General features: G+C 37.3%; 1 protein-coding gene and 1 long non-coding RNA gene across 2 annotated transcripts; one reads left to right on the forward strand and one right to left on the reverse strand.

The window, feature by feature from the left end:
* Positions 1–2,334: 2,334 nt before the first annotated feature.
* On the forward strand, positions 2,335–3,951 carry LOC121422411. Its single transcript, XR_005971158.1, has 2 exons — positions 2,335–2,631; positions 2,923–3,951. It is a non-coding gene; the product is annotated as an uncharacterized LOC121422411 (long non-coding RNA).
* On the reverse strand, positions 3,000–17,876 carry LOC121422410 (actin-related protein 2/3 complex subunit 1A-like). The gene is made up of 11 exons (XM_041617424.1): positions 17,767–17,876; positions 15,437–15,518; positions 11,235–11,320; positions 10,739–10,804; positions 9,714–9,822; positions 9,028–9,097; positions 8,081–8,188; positions 7,464–7,567; positions 6,333–6,511; positions 5,150–5,340; positions 3,000–4,186 (listed from the first exon to the last, which is right to left on the reverse strand). Exons 2-11 carry the CDS (start codon positions 15,498–15,500, stop codon positions 4,060–4,062), a joined length of 1,104 nt encoding a protein of 367 aa, XP_041473358.1. The 5' UTR covers positions 15,501–15,518; positions 17,767–17,876; the 3' UTR covers positions 3,000–4,059.
* Between the last annotated feature and the right edge of the window lie 2,682 nt (positions 17,877–20,558).

The raw sequence follows: 20,558 nt of genomic DNA on the forward strand, positions 1-20,558 counted from the left end.
AAAACACAAAAATAATGAAAAAAGGGTATCTAATTCGCTATGAAGATTACGTGTTTAGGGTCGAATTTGCGGGGATGATAAAACAAAATTAAAATGTTTTATAAAGGATGTCCTTTTTGCCCCAACACTTCGTGTTTAGAGTCCGATTTGCGCGAGGTGTAGAAGGTGGGGTCGTACTAAACCAAATAAGGTAAAGCAGACGCCGAAGGACCCGTAACAATAAAACATTCCTGTACTTGTTTAGGGGTTCATTTCAGGGAATATTTGCCAAGAGTATCGTTTTGTTTCCAATACTTGTTAAGGGTAGGGTTTCACACGGCAATACTTGTTAAGGGGTGCGTTTTCAGAATATGGAAATTACGTGTTTAGGGTGCTTTTCGAGACCCCATGGTCGCGCATGGTATCCACTCGTGAATGGAAGTGGCCCCCCCGGGAACACTGTCATAACTTTTGTCATAAATTTTGTCATTTCTTTCCGAGATGTGACACCGCTATGATTGTCACAAATCGGTATTCTGAACATTGTCTTTTCCCTGTCATATCTCTCAAAGTTCCCGCCCATCTTTTCGGAAGCAATCCAATCAAAATCATCGTTAGTTCCCAGCCGGAGCCCTTCTAGCCAATAGGAATGCCCCGTGACAGGTAGGGGGTATCCCAATTCTGTTGCTGGCATCGCGCAACTACGCGAATATTGATGCGCTTAATTACAGAGAGAGACAGGGAGCTGTGAAGGATTTTAGAGGAGAAGTAGAAAAATAAGGAAAACAGAGAAAATAGGAGAAATTAATATGTAGGGCCTACATAATTGTAGCATGAAAAAATAATTGTAAAAATTGTCGTGGATGATGAGTGAAACTAATACCACAATCTAATCTAAATGATATCGTTATATGCTTGACATTCAGTCGGCAGGGTATCGGGATATTTGGTACTAAAAGATATGACAAAATTTATGACTGCTACCCCCTGTCATAACTTTTGTCATATCTTTTGCTTGTATAAAAGGATTACGCGCATTAAAGCCGCGTATTTTTGGTGCGCGCCAAAGAGATAAGACAAAATTTATGACAATTTTTGTGACAAAAGTTATGACATCCACCAGAATACCGATTTTGTCATATCTCTGAGATAAGATAGAATATGGAGATAATGTTCAGAATACCGCCCCTGGATCCTCTTTTTGGTAGACCTCTTTATTTGTAGGCTTATTTTACAGATCAGTGTTGTAGACCAATTCAACCAATTTATGAACTTAACAGACAAAAAAGTGATGGATATTTGCTATCGTAAATACATATTGCATACACTCACATTAAATAGACAGCTGGAAAACGACTCTAAAAAATATGGGCGCTAGTCAAAGCATCTGCCCTTTTGCGAAAAGTCCCCTCTCCCCACTGGCTAGCTGTCTTGAAAGGACAGTCCATCCCCATTCCACCCCACTCCACTTCCGCTCCGCCCCCCCCCCCCCTCGTTTTTTTTTCTTCTCCCTTCCTGTTTCCCATCTTTTGCTTCTCTTTTTTTGTGTGTGTCTCTCTATTCCCCTTCATTTATATCCATTCCCCCTTTCATATACTCTGCTTCTCTTCCCTTTGTTTCTCCCCTTCATTAATTGCCCATCCCTCCTTCCCTTCTTTTGTTTCTCTCTTCCCCTCTCTCCTTCATTTATCAACTCATTTGCTTCTCTTCCCCTTTCTTTCCCTTCTCTTACTTAATCTTTCCCCTTCCTTCCCCTTTTCTCTTCCCTCTCTCATTGTCCTGTGATCAGAGGAAGGTTTTACTATAGCTAGGATTTTACACTTATTTATGGAGTCAAAATTACACAAAAAGCACAGAAGAAATATTTGAATGGGGGTATTATTAACACGAAATGTTTCGGTGGGTGGGGGGCATAACCATTCCAATATGAACACCATACTCGTCCAGAAAAGCATGTAAAAAGGGTGTCAAAATTGCAACCCAAAAAAGGAAAAAATAGGGTGTATGGTCAGTTCCCCCATGTCTGCGCACCCGCGTATCTGCGCGATTCTAGTAAAAGAAGATAAGCAACGAGCACGAACTTTACACATGCAATACATAGACAGGTATTCATAAAAAAATCTGACTGAAAATGGGGGAAAAATAATGAATTCAGGGCATTTCATGTGACAGCCTCAAAATGCAGCCTTTATCATCGAAATCCCCGAATTGTGTGCAAAGTGAATGAGTGCGCAGACATGGGGTGCCATTTTTTTTTTCAATCCAAAAATGACTGCCCGAGGTTTTTACAAGAAAATCCTATATTTTCTTTCATTTTTTAATGAGAAAATTGGTACACTTACTCTTAATAATATAAGGAACACTATTAATAAAAAAATTTGTGAAATAAGAAATTCATGTTAAATCTTAAACTCAAATTGTTAGGTGCGTAGACTTGGATCCCACCATCATATACTTTTTATTTCTGCACATGTAAAAAGGGTATATATTTAACTCTAACATGCAAATAGAATATTTTGGTGGGGGGGAAAATGAAGCATGGTGCTCCCCCCCCCCATGTCCTGGTGTTACAGGTGGTTTAAAAACCTGTGTTCTTGTAACTGTACAGCGATATAATACAGTGGTACACCTAGGCCCTTATTCTGAAGTCAGGTTTAACATAGACCACAGGCTAACTCTGCTAAAATTATGGGGAGCCAAAAGTGTCAACATTTTTATTAAGTTGTACGTTTCTTATGTTTACTTTGCTCTTTCCTGATTCATCGATGGTGAAGACAATTATCTATTTATACTTCCTACACAATCATGACTGATTTGTGAGCCAAATGAGCTGAATATTATATCTTTACTCTTTGTGATTTATGTAACATTTGGCTATCCATATTTGAACCACAACTTTAAACCCGAGTTTAAGTTAAACCCGACTTCAGAATACGGGGCCAGTGTTTCATAGAAATGGTCGTTAATGTTAAACATAAAAATTACCCAGAATCACATACAAAACAAAGAAGCACAAGAAGTATTGTTTTGCTATTTTTATTGTATTTTCAGTCATATTTCATACAAATTTTCCCTGGTTGTATGATCCATACACCGTCTGTTCAAACATTTTGAACATCGAAACAAAATAAATCTGATAAAATAATATTGATTTCAAAATCCAAAAAGGCTTGGTTATGATATCTTGAAATAAGATTATACTGGATAAAAGTGAGTCTTAATTATCATGGTATACTCATTTCCATTATATCAATTGTTCCCGACATGGATGTTGTACATTTCCTGATACTAGGAATAGCATTATACCACCATACATATATTGTGCATATCTTCAAATTACTTATACATATGAGCTTATGAAGCACATATCATAAGTGTTCAGCTAATCATTACAGTTAGTTAAAAGACGAAAAATGGAATGCTGTCGCAATGCAAGAAAGACAAAAATGGCTTCAAATCAATAACTAAACTTTAAATTTCTTTTGATAAAATTTTGACTTTCTTGAATCGTGGAATGATACTCAAATATTTTTGGAATAAATTTCCATTTCACTTAGCACAATAGGATAATCTATGATTACATAACTAATGTGCATCAATTTGAATAGTATTGATTACAAATGGGCCAAAAGTAATTCATTGGTATAACTTAGTGCAGGTAATGAAGTTAATTTGTCAATTCCATTACTAGTATTAAAGATAATTAGGACTGATGAAAATTATCATCAATTTGAATACCTACACATATGCGTTATTTTAAACATATGTAACAGCTATGTGAGAGATACTGAATTAGCTCTGTTTACTACTGATACATGATACTTTTGGAATGCACTGGAAAAGTATGACACTGTACTTCAATTGCTGATTGAAGCATATATGTGCCAGCCCTGATAATTACAGTCTTATACAAACCCAGCAATTGGGGGGGGGCATATTAAACACGATTTATATATCATTTAATTAAACCTCACTTGACTACACGATGTACAGTTGAGCTTGATTCCTCTTAGATATATGACTCTAACATCACTATTTTTTTGGAAAGGGGGGGGGAGGATCAGGAGAGGGTCAAGGGTTTCAAATCTTCATGCCCCCAACGCTGGCTTCCAGAGATGACTGATCCCAGATGACCATCTGACCGTCCATGCCGACGGACGAAAGCTTGGTCACAGCCTCCTTGGCACCAGTGTGGATGTTCAGTTGACTGGTATCGGAAGAGATGAAAAATAAAAAATAATTTTTAAATGTATTTTAATAAATTATTTGACTTAAAAACACAGATACATCAGTTTTATGCAGATCTTTTGTACCTGACTAATTGTGTTCTAATGAAATAAATAAAAAATAAAACATGATACAAAGGTCAAAGGACAACAACTGATCATGTTTACAATTATTACAACATAAGCACACAGCAAATTAATACTAACAACCAAACACGTTATTGAACATCGAACATACCATAACCATAACTAAGGAAAATCAGTATAACGTCGAAGAGCAAAATTTTGATTACAGATGTTACCAAATCATTACAGATTTTTCTTTAGCTGACAAAAAGATTATGGAATGAGATAAAGGAAATAAACAGAAAACTTCTAGATATTCCAAGAGGTAAGTGATAAAAGAAAGAAAAAAAAAATCAATTGCTACAAACGCCTTTAGACAGATGAATCAACTTGCTTGGACACTTAATATTTTCAAGTGTGCCAAGAACCCAAAATCATTTTCCCCAATACCAAAAATATCAGATTCTATCATGGCAATTACAGAGGGTTTACACATAGGCAGCCATGTTGGAAGACAAACAAAATCTTGTGCATCATCCAAATCTCTTGAAGCGAAATTCTCATTAAAAATCTCATGAATTGTGAGACTTTTTTTTCTTAATAACAAATCAATGACAAATCAAATCTTCAATTTAATCGCGGTGACAAGACATATGCTCCTGCAACACATTTGTTCCATTCTTAATATCTCAAAAAGAATAGTGTTACAGTTTATGGTAATAGAGCTTTCGGTTCAGAATAATATAAAGATTAGGGTTTATCTAGTTTTGGAGGTTAGGTTTGGCTGAACATGCAGATTTTCCATCAGAGAAGTTGTTGCCATGGAATGGAAATGGCTTGTCGTCCGCAAGCACTTCCTACACTGCACTAACACTTACTTGATCGAGTTCTGGTGAACGGATGCCTTCTTGGAGTCGTCTTCGGTGGTGGCCTTCTTGTCCATGTTCTTAAACTTTGCCATGGCACTGACTGCACCTGCGGCTTTCTTCTTGACGATGCCAACCTTACCCTCGAAGGTGATCTTGTTCTTGTCATCGACCCTGAAGCGCATCAGCTCGCAGTCGTGACCCTGGTGGACGAACAAGGATGGACGGAAGGGATATTCTTTTTATACAATGGATATAGGGATCCAGATCTAATCCTGGGCTGAGACCCAATCGTGTGATATGCGTCATTTCTACTGTTACGTGGACTGCGTTTATTCTTGTCCAAGCAGGCATGCATTTTTTTCCTTACAAACATTTATTCTGCAAGTTGTTGCACATACGTGCTTCTTGCCCATGGATGTATACATGCCATGCAGTGACAAATTATAACTCATCAAAGGTGTGATTTCCAATCTTATGTTTTCTTTGGCATTCGTATTAATATATCGTATTGTACATTTATGTCAGAAGAATGGCGACTGCCACAAAGTTTTGTTGATACAATGTGAACTAATTTGCCTTGGTTTTTCTTTTTTAAATCATGTTAACAGTGTTTTTGTAAGCAATAGTGGAATACCAAAACTAGATTAGGTTTGTAGATCTAACGTACACTTAAATCTAGACTACTGTTCATATATTTAGACTCTATCTGATTTACCAAATGCCAAGCATCCCTAAATCTTATTTTTATAAAGCAAATAATGTGTGGCGTTTGCACATACATCAGTTTAACATAGCTCACTTGATAACTTCAGAATTGTCCACCGCCACTCCCCTACATGCCATAGCCTCAGAAAACTATCGCATGCGCTATTGAACCAATGCACTCAAAGTAGTGCAACATTAGTACGATACACTGAAACCATGGGGGAAAGGTCATTTTGCAATTCTGCCCTAAAAATTTAGAATAAATTCCATCTTCCAATAAGGAAGCCTCCACATGCTCTACATTCGAAACTCGAAAGTCACCTAGAAATTTATTAGACTTGAAACTACTGGTGTTTGACAATGTGCAGTATCAAACATTTATCATAGATCAAATGGGTTCAGCCCATGGATATATCACCCTACTTGTAAAGCAACCCAACTGCTGTTGATCAATTGATATAAATGATATGATAGCATTATGTCTTACCGCTGCTACGATGGTGCTTGGCCCTACCCACTGCAATGTCAGGCAAGGCAGGGAGTTCAAACAGAAATTTACAGCATTGGCATCGTCGCCACCGCAGCCTACATTGAGAGTACTGTCATGACCGACCCAGGCAAGGCGTGTTCCACTGCTATCAAAGGACACGCTGTGGATCCAACCACCTTGGATAGACAAGGAAAAATCAAGAATGAAGAATTCTTTGTTAGGAACAGAGAAAATGGGGCAGGAGCAAAGCCTGGCGACCACTACACGATCCGTTGCGATCCGATTTTCAAAGAAATGGAGTTTGGAACAGTGATATGAATAATAAAATTTGACTTGTAGTCTTTCGAGCCTCCCTGTTGGAATAAAAAGCAAATTCAATTCCAAGACCTCATATAGCTGTGACATGAAGCTGACTTGGAATTGGTACCTAGCATATATACCAGTACAGTGAAACAAAGTAAACTACACCACACTGTAATGTATTGAGAACTGATGTGTTACCAGGGCATGTGACATCTTTACTTTTCTTTTTGTGCATTTCAGCATTTGCTTGAACATATCAGGGGAGCATAATGGAAAAACCTCCACACACCAATTTGGACATGAACATTCATGCTACCCCATGTGATGACAACATGAATACCTGTTAGGCCTCAATGAAATCAGGGTAAATTAGCATTGGTCATACCTGTTTGGAACCAATTGACACTGAATATGATTGGGCAAAGCAGCCACATCTTGGCCCCTCAATGACTGATTCAAACCAAATTTGGTTGTGGATGTTCTTAAACATGATCCGCATAGACATGGTTTAAAAAGTGCTGAATGCAAAAAAGTTATTGGAAACATCATCACTTCGGTACTCCATACATCGGGTGTTATGAGCAACCTCCAGAACACTTCCTCAGTCACTCGTAAAACTTTGCATTTGTTGCAAACATACTATCAACTACAGAATCATGACAAATTTGTGAACCAGAAGTGCATGAATGTTCTTGCCTCAGCAGCCTACATTAGTTCTTTCCACTCATCTTTAAAATATAGCATATCATCGTACCACTGGAATGTCTGTAACAAAAGTGCATTGCGACTAGAAGAATTGCAGACAAGCAGAGATTGAGCACTTACCCTTGAAACTAAATTCTTTGAGGCAGGCACCAAACGGGAGCTTTTTCCCCCAAGAAGTAGGATTGGGTTTGTCTTCGATCTCCTTCACATAAGCAGAGAACACTCTGTAATAATGGAGAACGAAAATGAGAGGATGAGTAAGAAATGAGATAAAGGCAGTGGTTGAAAGTGAGGATGAGAAGGAGGCAAAGAGGAAGTCGGGGAGAAAAAGTAGAAAGAGTGGAATGAGAGGAAGGGGGGATGAGAAGGGGAGGGGAATAAGAAGGGGTGGGGAATAAGAAGGGGAGGGGTGAGAAAGGGGAGATGAATGAGAGGTGACACGACATTTGCTCCTGCGACAATTGCTCCGGTCCAAATATATCAAAAGGCATAGGGTTAGAGGAAGGATTGTAATAGAGTTTTTGCGTCAGAATGATTTCAAGATCAGGATTAGGGTTTATTTAGTTTTTGAGGTTACGTTTTGTGTTTCGCTTTAATGTGCAGGTTTTCCATCGGAGCAGTTGTCGCCGGAGCAAATGTCATGGAACCGAATGACAAGGCAGAGGGGAAGAATGGGAAGGGGAACGAGAAGGGGAATCGCCCGAGCCCCCATGCAAATTTCCCTGATACAAACTAACCTGACTTTGAAGTCAGTTGATCCACAAGCCAGGAGGATATTGTTAGGATGCCAGTCAACGGTGGTCACGGTTGAACGGATCGGCTTCTTGATGTGTTTGCTGACCCACCTAGAAACAGACAATTAGAAATATACAATCAATATATACACAACATCAACAATAGAAATCATTTCCATTATGGAATATAACATAACTCCGACCATGGTCTTACTCTATGCTAAATTTATGAAAGGCCAAAAGATGTAAAAAATTTGTTTATGTTGTATGTTTCTAAAGGCCACCACACAATAGTCTGCTGGGCAAACCCTTCACTCAAGTTAAGAGTCTGAAAGTGCAGCCTACTCATGCCTTGTGTACTGAAGGCCCTCTCGCTCAGGATTGAAACAGCAAGTTTTGTATGTGCTAGTCTTTGCATGGAGAAACACTTGTTGATAAGTTTCAATCAGGGTCTGTGCCTGCAGACTAACCGTACACCTTACAACCCGACTGGTCTGCGACTGAGTGAAGGGAAATGTATGGTCACAGCTCTTGTCAGCTTGAGAGTTGCAGACCCGTCAGAGATAAATCACAAGGAAAATCGTAAGGATTTGACATGTTGAATCCTTACAACTGGATCGAAAGCTCAATCCAACTTTCAGTCAATCAGACTGCAGAGTCGCACTTAAATACGGACGCTTATTTGATATGCATACACAGTAGTAAGCGTCACTTTCTCAGTTGCTATGGCAAAAAGCAAAAAGGCGCGTGCATGAGTCGCAGACAGATGGGTAGTCATACAGCAAGGTGTGCAGTGTTCAGGCTTATGACTACCTTGCGATTCATATCCCCTCACTCAGTCGCAGACCAGTTGTAAACCAGTCAAAGTCACCAGTAGTCACAGGGTGGGGTATCTTTGTGCATGTATTAATGTCTCTGTTTCATATGTATTCATTATATATATTACTCACCAGTCATTTTCTTGTTCAAAATAGCAGATAGAGACCAATCTAGCCCCACTGCCTACAGCAAACTTGTCCTCTGCAGAGATATGATTTAAAAATTGATTATATTCATTCAAATGTTTCAATCATCAAAGACATCAAATAAAAAAAAAATACAGTTACATACAAGTTTTGGCTGTGTTGACTATCAACTAGTTTCGCTTTTTTCCATTTAGATATTTTTCTTATTATGATATTCATGATATAACATAAGAGGTTTAAACTATGTTTGCAAGACACTACCACTGAATATCACAGATCCCTGGAATTCAAACTAATCAACCAACTCTGTCTAATGAACAAAATATAAACCAAGCTCTTGCACAACAGATGCAACAATTTATTATGATTTTTTATTTCTTCATATGTTACATGATCCAATGGTCCACAGTCAATTGTACCATGGACTATGCGGATTTCTTATATTATCATACTTCATTGAAGCGTAAATTTAGCACCCTGTACCAAACAATGTTTTAATTTTAATTTCACAGGTCCATGGTTTTATATCATGGTACAACTGAAACTTCTTTTGTGGCTTTGGGACAAAAAGTTCAGCTCCTGTGAAAAATGTGAAAATCCAGCCAAATAGTACCAGCTTCATGTAACATGTGGTACTTTGAGGCAAGAATTTGTTGCCATGACAACCATACCTTTTGGTGACCAGCGTACGCAGGTGGCAGCACGGTTGATACGAAGAATGACAAGAGAGGGCTTCCATTCGTTATTTCCGTTCAGACTCCACACATAGGCGTTACGGTCCTGGACAGGAGAAAAATGAACTCATTTTATGCTGCAACATTAGTATTCTTCACCAAAATATTCAAACTACACTAGAGTACGATCCTCGACAGAAGATGAATGAACTCATTTTATTCTGCAACACTAATGTTCTTCAGCCAAATATTTATCTACACTAGAGGACTACCCTGGACAGAAGACGAATGAACTCATTTTATGCTACAGCATTAATGTACTCTTGAGTCTTTACTTTTCCATTTTCTTTCATATTCTAAAGGAACGATTCTGCATTCTTCGGCGATATACATGTACAAAATAGGTTCCATGACATTTGCTCTGGCAACACATGCTCCACTATGAATTCCACACACAAATTAAATGACCAACTTCAACACTGAATTTAATACTATACTCTATCCTGAATGGTTTAAACCTAACCCTGACATAAAAACCTATTGCAAACCTAACCCTATATCTAAGATGAAATAAAGCAATTGTCGACGGAGCAACTGTCGTGTCATCATGAAATAACTGATTGCCAAAAATCTTTTTTTTTAAAGAGGTTCTGCTTCATATATATATAATTGAGCCCAGGGGCCGATTGCACGAAAGGGTCTTTCCAAGGACCGTCTTTCGTGTCGCCCATCTTTTATGATACACTATAGGCGGAGTGTTTCTGAAATTTATAATTAAGAATGAGATTCGTTAGTTTGCTTTTAAATCAAATTTTATACAATTTCATGATATATCACATCATTTTATAAACAAATATTTTGTTTAATTTAACGGACGAATTAAATATGTTTGAAGATGATTTATTTAAAATGCGTTTCACATGGCGCATCATAAAAGATGGCGACATGGAGGACGGTCCTTGCAAAGACCCTTTCGTGCAATCGGCCCCAGTTTACTAAATCTGTGTACAAAATATACTTACAGATCCACATGTTACGATTTTGTTACTGTTTGGGGCCCAGTCGATACTTGTCACTCTCTGTGTGTGCTGTATTGTGGAAGTGAAAGTGAAACATGAATGTTCATTTAAACTCCATTAGCCTATTTTTAATATCTAACAACACATAGCACCATTTAACATTTGATATGACAGAACATTATTCAATCATAAAATTATTTATTATAAAATAGGTCCAAGTCTCCATGACGTCACTCAAACTTTCTTTTATCTTTCTTTAAAAATTATCTCACTTTTTTTCAAAAATCAAACTCAGTTTCACATAAAAAATACCAATAAGGATGTGCATAACTAATGCAAAAAATGAAAATGTCATAACCTTCTTATTTGACATCTGATTTTGGTAAAAATACATTGAAAGCTTGTTTGATTTTTCTCATATAATTGAAATCAAATTTGTTGATGGACGCACTTCCCCTTTAAATGGCTAAGAGAGAGAGAGAGGGAAGAAGATACTCACTTCACCCAGAGTGGATTGTTTGACCCATGTATTGCCTTTCTTCTGGTATATGTCTACCATTTGACTGTTGGCAGAAACAGCAACCTCTGTGTGCAAAAGAATGGAAAGAATGTCAAAAGAAAATTCATTTCATTCATTGACTACATGGATGTGGTTGATCAGCTCAGCCTTAGTCTTCAATCACAGACTCATATTTGACACTTTAACCAATATCAGGTCTAGAGTAAAGACTAGACGCCAAAACTCTGTGTGGTAGATACAGCCACAGTGTGTATGTGTGTGTATCTGAGTTTTGTCAGACGTGTATTAATCAGATATGACTATTTACTTCTGGGACCTATTTAAGCTTTTTCGGTATTGATATTTTCAATACCGGTATTACTAATAGCTTCAATACCGGTATACCGACTAATACCGAGTAAATTCCCAATTTATTGTGCAAACAGTGTCCAATGTTTGTTTAGCCCTGATATGGCCTCGGATAAAGAGGGGATGCTTGTGGTCAGCTGAGGAATGCTCAGCATGGTCCATTCTCATTGACAAAAACTTTCTCTTTCTTTACCAAAAGTTATACGATCATGCTTTCTCCCCAACGAGAGCTGTGAATTACCTGTGCATGTGTGCAAAATAATCTCAGCAAGCACATGGTACGAAACCAATAAGTCAAGTTGCCAAATGCTACACCGCACAAACTCACTGAGCACTACTTACTTTGCTAAACGTGTGTACATGCCCTAACTTCCAAGCACCAAAATTCCCTGCTAAAACTGTCAAGGATATATGCGTGATTTTCCCTTCACCGATCTGGCCCCACTCATTCACATTCAGATTCGCCCCTTTTGTTTACCACTCACATCAACACGTGTTCGTCGAAGGTTCAAAGTTTGTTGACCTCAAATTTTGACGTCTCGTAAATAACTTTTCTTATAAATGTCCATTGTGTTGAACCCCACCCCCTCTTGTGAATCTCCACGTTGTCTAAAAGTAAACCCCTCCCCCCTAAGCTTCTTATCCCCCGGCTGCCTCTTTCTTACTCATTTTTTCTTGCTTTTGTTTTTCTTTTTCTCCCCAGCCCCTTAATTCTTCACTCTCTCTTTCCCATTGGCCCATTCTCTCCCCGTCACCACCCCTCTCTTACCACGAACAATCAACATCCTCCTCTTCTCCGAATCTCGATCTTCCCCTCTTTTTTTGTAAATTTCATCTTTCACACATGCCAAATTTTAGTTGATCAACATCTTATCACGCCACGAGACCATCATAAATTTAAATTACAATCAATCCAATAGTTTATTTTATTCATGACCAAACATGCACAAAACGGATACAACACCCATCACAAATCACACAAATATTCTCAGCCACTTTCTTCCATTTACGATCACTTCACAGATCAAAATAAACAAAGAGGGATGGCGTAACATTTTTTTCCTGTTAATGTTATCAACATTTTCTGTCTTTTTTTATTTTCATATTTAATTTGTTTATTCATTAATGTATTATTTTTTTCTTTATGTATTTATTATTATTATTATTTTTTTTTTTTTTGGGGGGGGGGTCAGACGATTTTTGTAGCAGGCTTATAGTATAACAGTAAACTTTTCATAATTGAAACAAGTCAAGAGCAGTCCAGAAAAAAAACATTGCATAAAGAAAAAAAGTGTTAATCCCTGTGGTTTGTCTGTCAATGCACAGCACCCCCCCCCCAAAAAAAAAAAAAAAAAAACTCAGTGGACATTCCCATCGATACAAGTTAAGAGCAGTCCGAGAAAAAAAAAACTTGCATAAAGAAAAAACAAGTGTTAATCCCTGTGGTTTGTCTGTCAACGCCCCAAGCCAAGGTTGATACTTTGTTGAAGCCCCGCAATACACCACGTGGTCAAAAGGCAGGCTAGGGAGTGTTTCAAAAAGAGTTTTGTCAGTGATTTTGTTTGTGTAGAGGGATGTTACAAGCTAGGAAACCCTCGCATGTGATTGGCGGAAAGCAAATCTGTTGTTGAAACCACTGAAAAAAACTCTTCATGAAATGCTCTCTGTCTCGGTCGACTTCGTTGTTTACTGATCGCATGGAGCTGAGCCGACATGCACCCCAGGCCCAGTATCAGTAGCGGTGGGGCCGAGGCCTTATGCAGCGGCTAACGGAGCTCAGACAGTAGTTAAGGGGCGATGTATTCATTTCGAGGTTAGATTATTGGATTCTGATTTCATTAAATACGTTGAGAGAGCCAAAGAACTTATTGTTTTGGCTTAATTTTACTGTAAAAATACCCATAAACGACAATACAGAAGAAAATACCGGTATGATATTTTCAACTTCTGGTATGACGGTATTTCGGTATTGAAATTTCAACGGCGGTATCCATACCGTATGACTTTCATACCGAACGGTATTACTAATACCGGTATATCGAAAAAGCTTGGACCTATTACGTCACCATCCGAAAGACGTGACCAGGGATCGAACCTTGAATCTCTGCATCAATTTGTAACTTCCCCACATAGCTTGGATTAAAGGCGCACCCAAAACGCCCAGTTAATCTTTACATAGTGAATTCACAGTACATAGTGAATGTAGTCTCACTTCAGACTCTGCATTTAATATGCACTATGCAAATTGCCAAAGCCAAGGGTCTGTGCTTGCAGACTAGCTCAGCCTAGCAAGTGAACAAAGACATGAACTCACAGTACCAGAGCTCCCATATCTTTTAAATTCTTTTTTCCTTTATTATCAAGCCTGAAATCCTATTTTTCTTTGAGAGTTAGAAAACACAACAAAATCATTATTCTTACAATAAGTTTTTAAAAAATCTAATTTCTAGAGGAAAATCCTATTTAGTGTCACTTTCCCCTTAAACATCCTACTACATTAATTAGGATGAAGTCCTACAAATTGGCAGCTCTGCAATGCTTCAATTATAGCATGCTTAGATCATTCTGGGAAGATCCATTTCCAGTATAGTACATTTTTGTTAAAAGCATACTGTTTGCAAGCATAAACGACTGTATATAAATCAAAAAGCTTCCTTGTTTGTACATGACTTCCTTATGACAAAAGGGATTGAGTACTAAAACCTATGTAGGCTATGCTGGAAAATAGCAGGAAGTTGAAGGTACATTGGTACAAGGCAGATTCTCTATATGCATTTGCAAATAAGGTAATTATCAAAGAAGTAGAAAAATAAAAAAATTCAAATCATTCGATTGTAAAGACAGATATGCAGATTTATGGATTGGAGTCAGATTCACTACATGTATTTCCTTGTAAAAATCAGTGCTTTTAGTCAAACTAGTCATTTCGTATTTTATTTCAAATTTGAGAACACATCACCTTTAGGTTATCAAGTTACATGCAAATACTCTCAACCAAAATATTGAATAGCGCCTGAGCGGCACATTTTGCTGAGTAATGTACAAAGCATTGAACCTTACAGAATTCAATGGGTATTTCCAGTGAGAAAATAACATATATGAGAAATGATTTATTTGTGAAAATACCTTATTGAATATTGGTTTTAATTTTAGCAGCATATGGTGACATATTTTATGTTTAGAAAATGAATTTCTTTCGATGTTTTCTCCCATCTAATTTCAGACTCTCTCTCTCTCCATTTTACATATAAAATCTTCATTATTTTCCAGGATTAATTCTTAATAACATAGAAAACGAATATGAGCAAAGTGTTTGATTCCTGAATACATTGAATATAATCAATAAATATCAGTAGAGATGCTGGTCCAAATATTGGGATTGTCCCTGAAAACACGGATATCCTCATAAACCAAGACAAATTGTGTCTTGATAAATTGAGACTGTCCTCGTTTATGGGGAGTTTTTTTTTTCACTTACACCTGCAGGACATGGACAGCAATTTTGGGGATTGAGAGTGCTAAAAATAGATTCAGTGACCTCAATTCCCCCAGTTTGCCATCTTTTTTCATGACTTGCCATCTTCCAATAATCTTGTTATGAAACCTGATATTTTTAAATTGACTAGCGCACTTGACTGGTGTCGGCACTTGGCAGGTGAATGAACTTTTCTAGATTTCTTGTGTGGATCCTTCCAAAACTGAGACGGTCCCTGTAAACTGGAACGATCCCAATTTTCTGACCAGCGCCTCTACTGAACATAAACTTCTGTGCTAAGAAAGCCTGGAAAGACGCAATTATGAAATGCTATTATGAGGACAGCAAGGTATCTTACGTGATCGGTCCTTGTTCCAGGCATGGCAGGTTATTGGTTCAACACCAAAGCTGTGCTTTTCCATCTTAATTCAGTGAATATTCTGAAAAAAAAATATTCCACAGTATTTGTCTTCATTATGATTTCAAAATAAGTTGGCCTTAAATAGTGCATTTGTTGTTGTTTCATCATGACTTTATTCAAGTTCAAAGACACTAATACAAAATATATACATGAAGAGACCAGGTCCATCGTTTCGATTCCAAACGGTTGGCAGGTCAGATATTACATAGATTACAAAACAGGTAATACGTATACAAAATAGAAAATTGTTGAGAGTAACGTAAATGTAGGAAATAATTAGTTAAAGCTGTCGTTGATATCACGCTGAAAAAAAAACACTTAATCAATTTCCTAAATTGAAAGTAAAATATGTAAAGTACATTGCCTTACGCAAAAAAAAAAAAAACATAGTCAAGTAAATCATCTTGGGCCCTTAGGGATGGTTACGGGTCCAAGTGACGTACCTCCCCCCAAGTTCGTTCTTTTCTTGCGTAGAATATACTTCAATTTCAAACACATCTGCTGGCTCTGGCCTGATAAGTGTATTGCTAGGGTAGTCTTGAGGACGCAATGATGATGATTTTTTTAGATATGACATATCTAAACAAGTGGAATGCCTCTGGCCGTCTCACCTGCATCACGCGGTTCAATATAGCAGCAGTGCTGACTTTGCATACTACTCTGACTCGCACAAGATGTTCAGTGATACATGGTTACTCTTATGTCCTCTTTTTATGAACTAGACCAATAAACTTACAGAGATATGATGGTTATTCAACAAAAAACCCCAACATGGCCAAAGTTCATTGACCTTACATGACCTTTGACCTTGATCATGTGACCTGAAACTGGAACAGGATGTTCAGTGATACTTGATTACTCTTATGTACAAGTTTCATGAATCAGATCCATAAACTTTCAAAGTTATGATGGTAATTCAACAGATACACCCAATTCGGCTAAAGTTCATTGACCTTTGACCTTGGACATGTGACCTGAAACACGCACAGGATGTTCAGTGATACTTGATTACTCTAATGTCCAAGTTTAACGAACTAGACCAATAAACTTTCAAAGTTATGATGGTAATTCAACAGATATCCCCGATTCGGCCAAAGTTCATTGACCCTAAATGACCTTTGACCTTAATCATGAGACCTGAAACTTGCACAAAATGTTCAGTGATGCTTGATTACTATTATGTCCAAGTTTCATGAATCAGATCCATAAACTTTCAAAGTTATGATGGGAATTCAACAGATATCCCCAATTCGGCCAAAGTTCATTGACCCTAAATGACCTTTGACCTTGATCATGTGACCTGAAACTTGCACAAAATGTTCAGTGATGCTTGATTACTATTATGTCCAAGTTTCATGAATCAGATCCATAAACTTTCAAAGTTATGATGGGAATTCAACAGATATCCCCAATTCGTCCAAAGTTCATTGACCCTAAATGACCTTTGACCTTGGTCATGTGACGTGAAACTCATGCAGGATGTTCAGTGATACTTGATTAACCTTATGTCCAAGTTTCATGAACTAGGTCCATATATTTTCTAAGTTATGATGACATTTCAAAAACTTAACCTCAGGTTAAGATTGCGATGTTGATTCCTCCAACATGGTCTAAGTTCATTGACCCTAAATGACCTTTGACCTTGGTCATGTGACATGAAACTCTAATAGGATGTTCAGTAATACTTGATTAACCTTATGGCCAAGTTTTATTAACTAGGTCCATATACTTTCTAAGTTATGATGTCACTTCAAAAACTTAACCTCAGGTTAAGATTTGATGTTGACGCCGCCGCCGCCGCCGTCGGAAAAGCGGCGCCTATAGTCTCACTTGCTTCGCAGGTGAGACAAAAAATCATCATCATTGCGTCCTCAAGACTAATTGCTAGGGTATCAGTCACTGAAATAGAATTGATGTCAAGTCAGATTAGTCACTCATTCAATGAACAAGGTTATGATAGTCAACGTCTCATCTTGAAACAAAGGATTTGAAAATTTCCATTTCAGTCTAGGCCTACACCATATGACAGCGTTAGTAATTCTTACGCACACAAATCGATCGCAAGTATCATGATTTCTTGATACAGACATTTAAAATACAGTGGGACAAAATCCCTTCGTTCACATTCACACATCACCCGGAAGAATTGATATTTCTCAAAAAAATACGAAGACAGTCAAACATGTCTAATTCCAAAATTCTCCTTCATTTTCATTTAAAAGTATGAAAAAAATGAATTGATATTTAAATATCTAAATAATACTTACGTAGTTTTTGGAAATGATGCCCTACAATTTAAGGGAGATTTCTAATCCAAATTCGTGGACTCTGGTCAGTCTACACGAACTTGCTGAATTTCCGGGTTAGATCGGCGCATAGATGGCGACCAATTAGCGCATCAAAGCAATCAATCAAAGCGACCCGGAAAAGGGCATACTGTCGTACGGAAGCCCTCCCCCCCCCCCCCCACCCCCCGATGTAAGTTGTGTAAGTTTATTGCTAAACATGGGAGGCGGAACGTATTTTCGTTTGGGGTACATATGGAACTCTTGCCCACTTTTCCTACATCAATAATGCGACCTGGATTCTGTGCATTCTAAATACATTTCTTATATTATGAAAATCAATAATGCGAGCGCGAAGCGCGAGATGAATAAAATGATATTCCTATCTGAAGAAAGGTCATTTTATGCACCATTTCAAGCATGGAAACTGTGAAGTGGATATGGATTGCAATGAATAAATGGTGAGAGCGCGAGCTGATATATTATTAGTGTTATTTTAAGCTAGGACCGGGATATTTTAAAGACATAATGTCATCATATGAAAATGATGACTATCTTTCTATTCCTCTTCCTATACTATAAGCACGAGATGAAACTTGTCGATATTCCAATCTGACTCGAAAGGGGGACTGTTTGATTATCAGGAATTCGTGGATATATTATTATCTTATTTATTAATCAAATAAGCCATCATGCTTATGAGAGCGCGAAATTTGTTTATATATTAAGGCCTGAAAAATCAGAACATTTTATAACAATATTGGTTAAAATATTTATTTGTAAACAATCAATGCGAGCGCAAATCTCATGCCGAATTTTTTTTATCAACTGTCATGGAAAGGGATTTTAAAGTAGTTTGTTAGAGATATACATAACTCACCTAGATCCGCCTATGGAAAAAGCGGTTTGCCATTTTCTTGTTTGGCAGAAAAGAATTCTATGCCTATATGGATGAGATTCGGCTGCGTAAATGTATAGGGCCTACCTAGCTTAACAAAAGTTGCAATGATAGATGGAATTATTTCCCGCGCAGAGCGCACGGAGAAATCATGACTTTGTATTGTTTTACATTATATTTATAGATATAAAAACGAAATTTTATTGTATGGTAAGATTGCTGATTTCTGTGTAACATTACAATTTATTTTGCACTTACGGAATTGTGGGGGGGGGGCAAAACGATGTGCTTGCCACCCCAAAATTTTCATTGGTGGGACAATCGCCCCCTTCCCCTACCAGGTGTGTGGGGGAGTGTGGTGGGGTGCATTGCACCCTTCGAAGTGTTAAGGGCAAGGAAACAAATTTCAAAAGGTAGAAGATATCTTCAAATCAATTTTACTAGCTAAATTCCATGTGTTCTTCATGATTAAGGCCTATTTTTATTTACATACCTATTTCAACTTTCTGCGCAAATAATTTTTCACTATAACTTTTCATTTTTCGACGGTTATATCATCATTGCTTAAATGGATCTGCACCGATGTTAAAATGTGGAAAAATCTTCAGGATATTACAATTGTATAAATTTACAGGATTTCTTATAAGTGTAAATTTTTTTGATACGCACTGTATAATAGTAAATCATATAAGACGTTACATATAAAGATTGGCATCCCGACATTTTCCCATTCAATGCTTATGAAGAAACTTTTTGAAAATAAAATTCATAGGCAGATGTAGGCCTAGGTCGATCTACATATAAATTTTCATTTGTATTTGGATTTGGCACAATGAAAAATGATGCAGCTAGATTGGTAGATTGATGAAATAAACACATTTTTAGTTTATCCTATTCGGAATAATCGCTTAGGACGTATCATAATCTAGCAATGATTTGAAATAAATATGCACTTTTTTTTTTGGGGGGGGGCTATACCAAACTTATAGATGACAAGGTTTTATTGCTGCTACCACCGGGAGTAAGTAAACGCGATATAATGATGATGATGATGATGATAATGGAATATAAAACAAAATGATTCAAGCTATCCATTGTTTAAGCTAAGAATGTTCTCATTCCAAATAAAATCTCTTCATCCTTAATTCTATTAACAGATGCTCTATTGTTTCCTGTTCTTGTTTCCAAAAGGAACGTACATCCAATAGCGTACCTAGCAGTGGCGTAGACAGGTCCTTAGACCTGGGGATGATCCCTAGCTGGGTCATATACAGTGCGTCCCAGAAAAAACGAAACCGAGATTTAGTGATGATTTATCATAACTTAATCATAAATAAAATAGACAAATGACCTACCAACGTAAAGCTTAGAATCTCCTCTTTCACCTGGTACTACGTAGATTATTCCTCATTCACGCATGAGTGAGCAAAAACAATTCAAAGAAAGAATGCCAAAAATTTATTTGGCGGGGTGTATCTAAATTTCAAAAAGAAAGTCACATGACTAAAAAGTTCAATATCTGCTCTTTTATTTGATACCTTAATCACAAAAAATGGTCAAGAAGTAAAAAAGTTATGATCCCTCGAAACAATGCTTGTATTTCCATAATTTCATTAAATAAACGTGTTTTCACAAGTTTCCCACAGAAGATATCGCACGGTAACAAAAGAGTTAATGCATGGCTGATCGTGAACAAAACGGAGTGTCGAGTGAGTTTGAACGCTAGCCTGTAAAACCTCTTCATTTTATGAAATTATTGAAATTCAAGCCTTATTTCAAATAACCAGAACTTTGTTATTCCTTGACCATTTTCTGTAATTGAGGTATCAAATTAAAGAGCAGATATTGAACTTTTTAAAAATGTGGTTTTCTTTTT

Source organism: Lytechinus variegatus, chromosome 10 (genome assembly GCF_018143015.1).
Source record: "Lytechinus variegatus isolate NC3 chromosome 10, Lvar_3.0, whole genome shotgun sequence".
NCBI lineage: Eukaryota > Metazoa > Echinodermata > Echinoidea > Temnopleuroida > Toxopneustidae > Lytechinus > Lytechinus variegatus.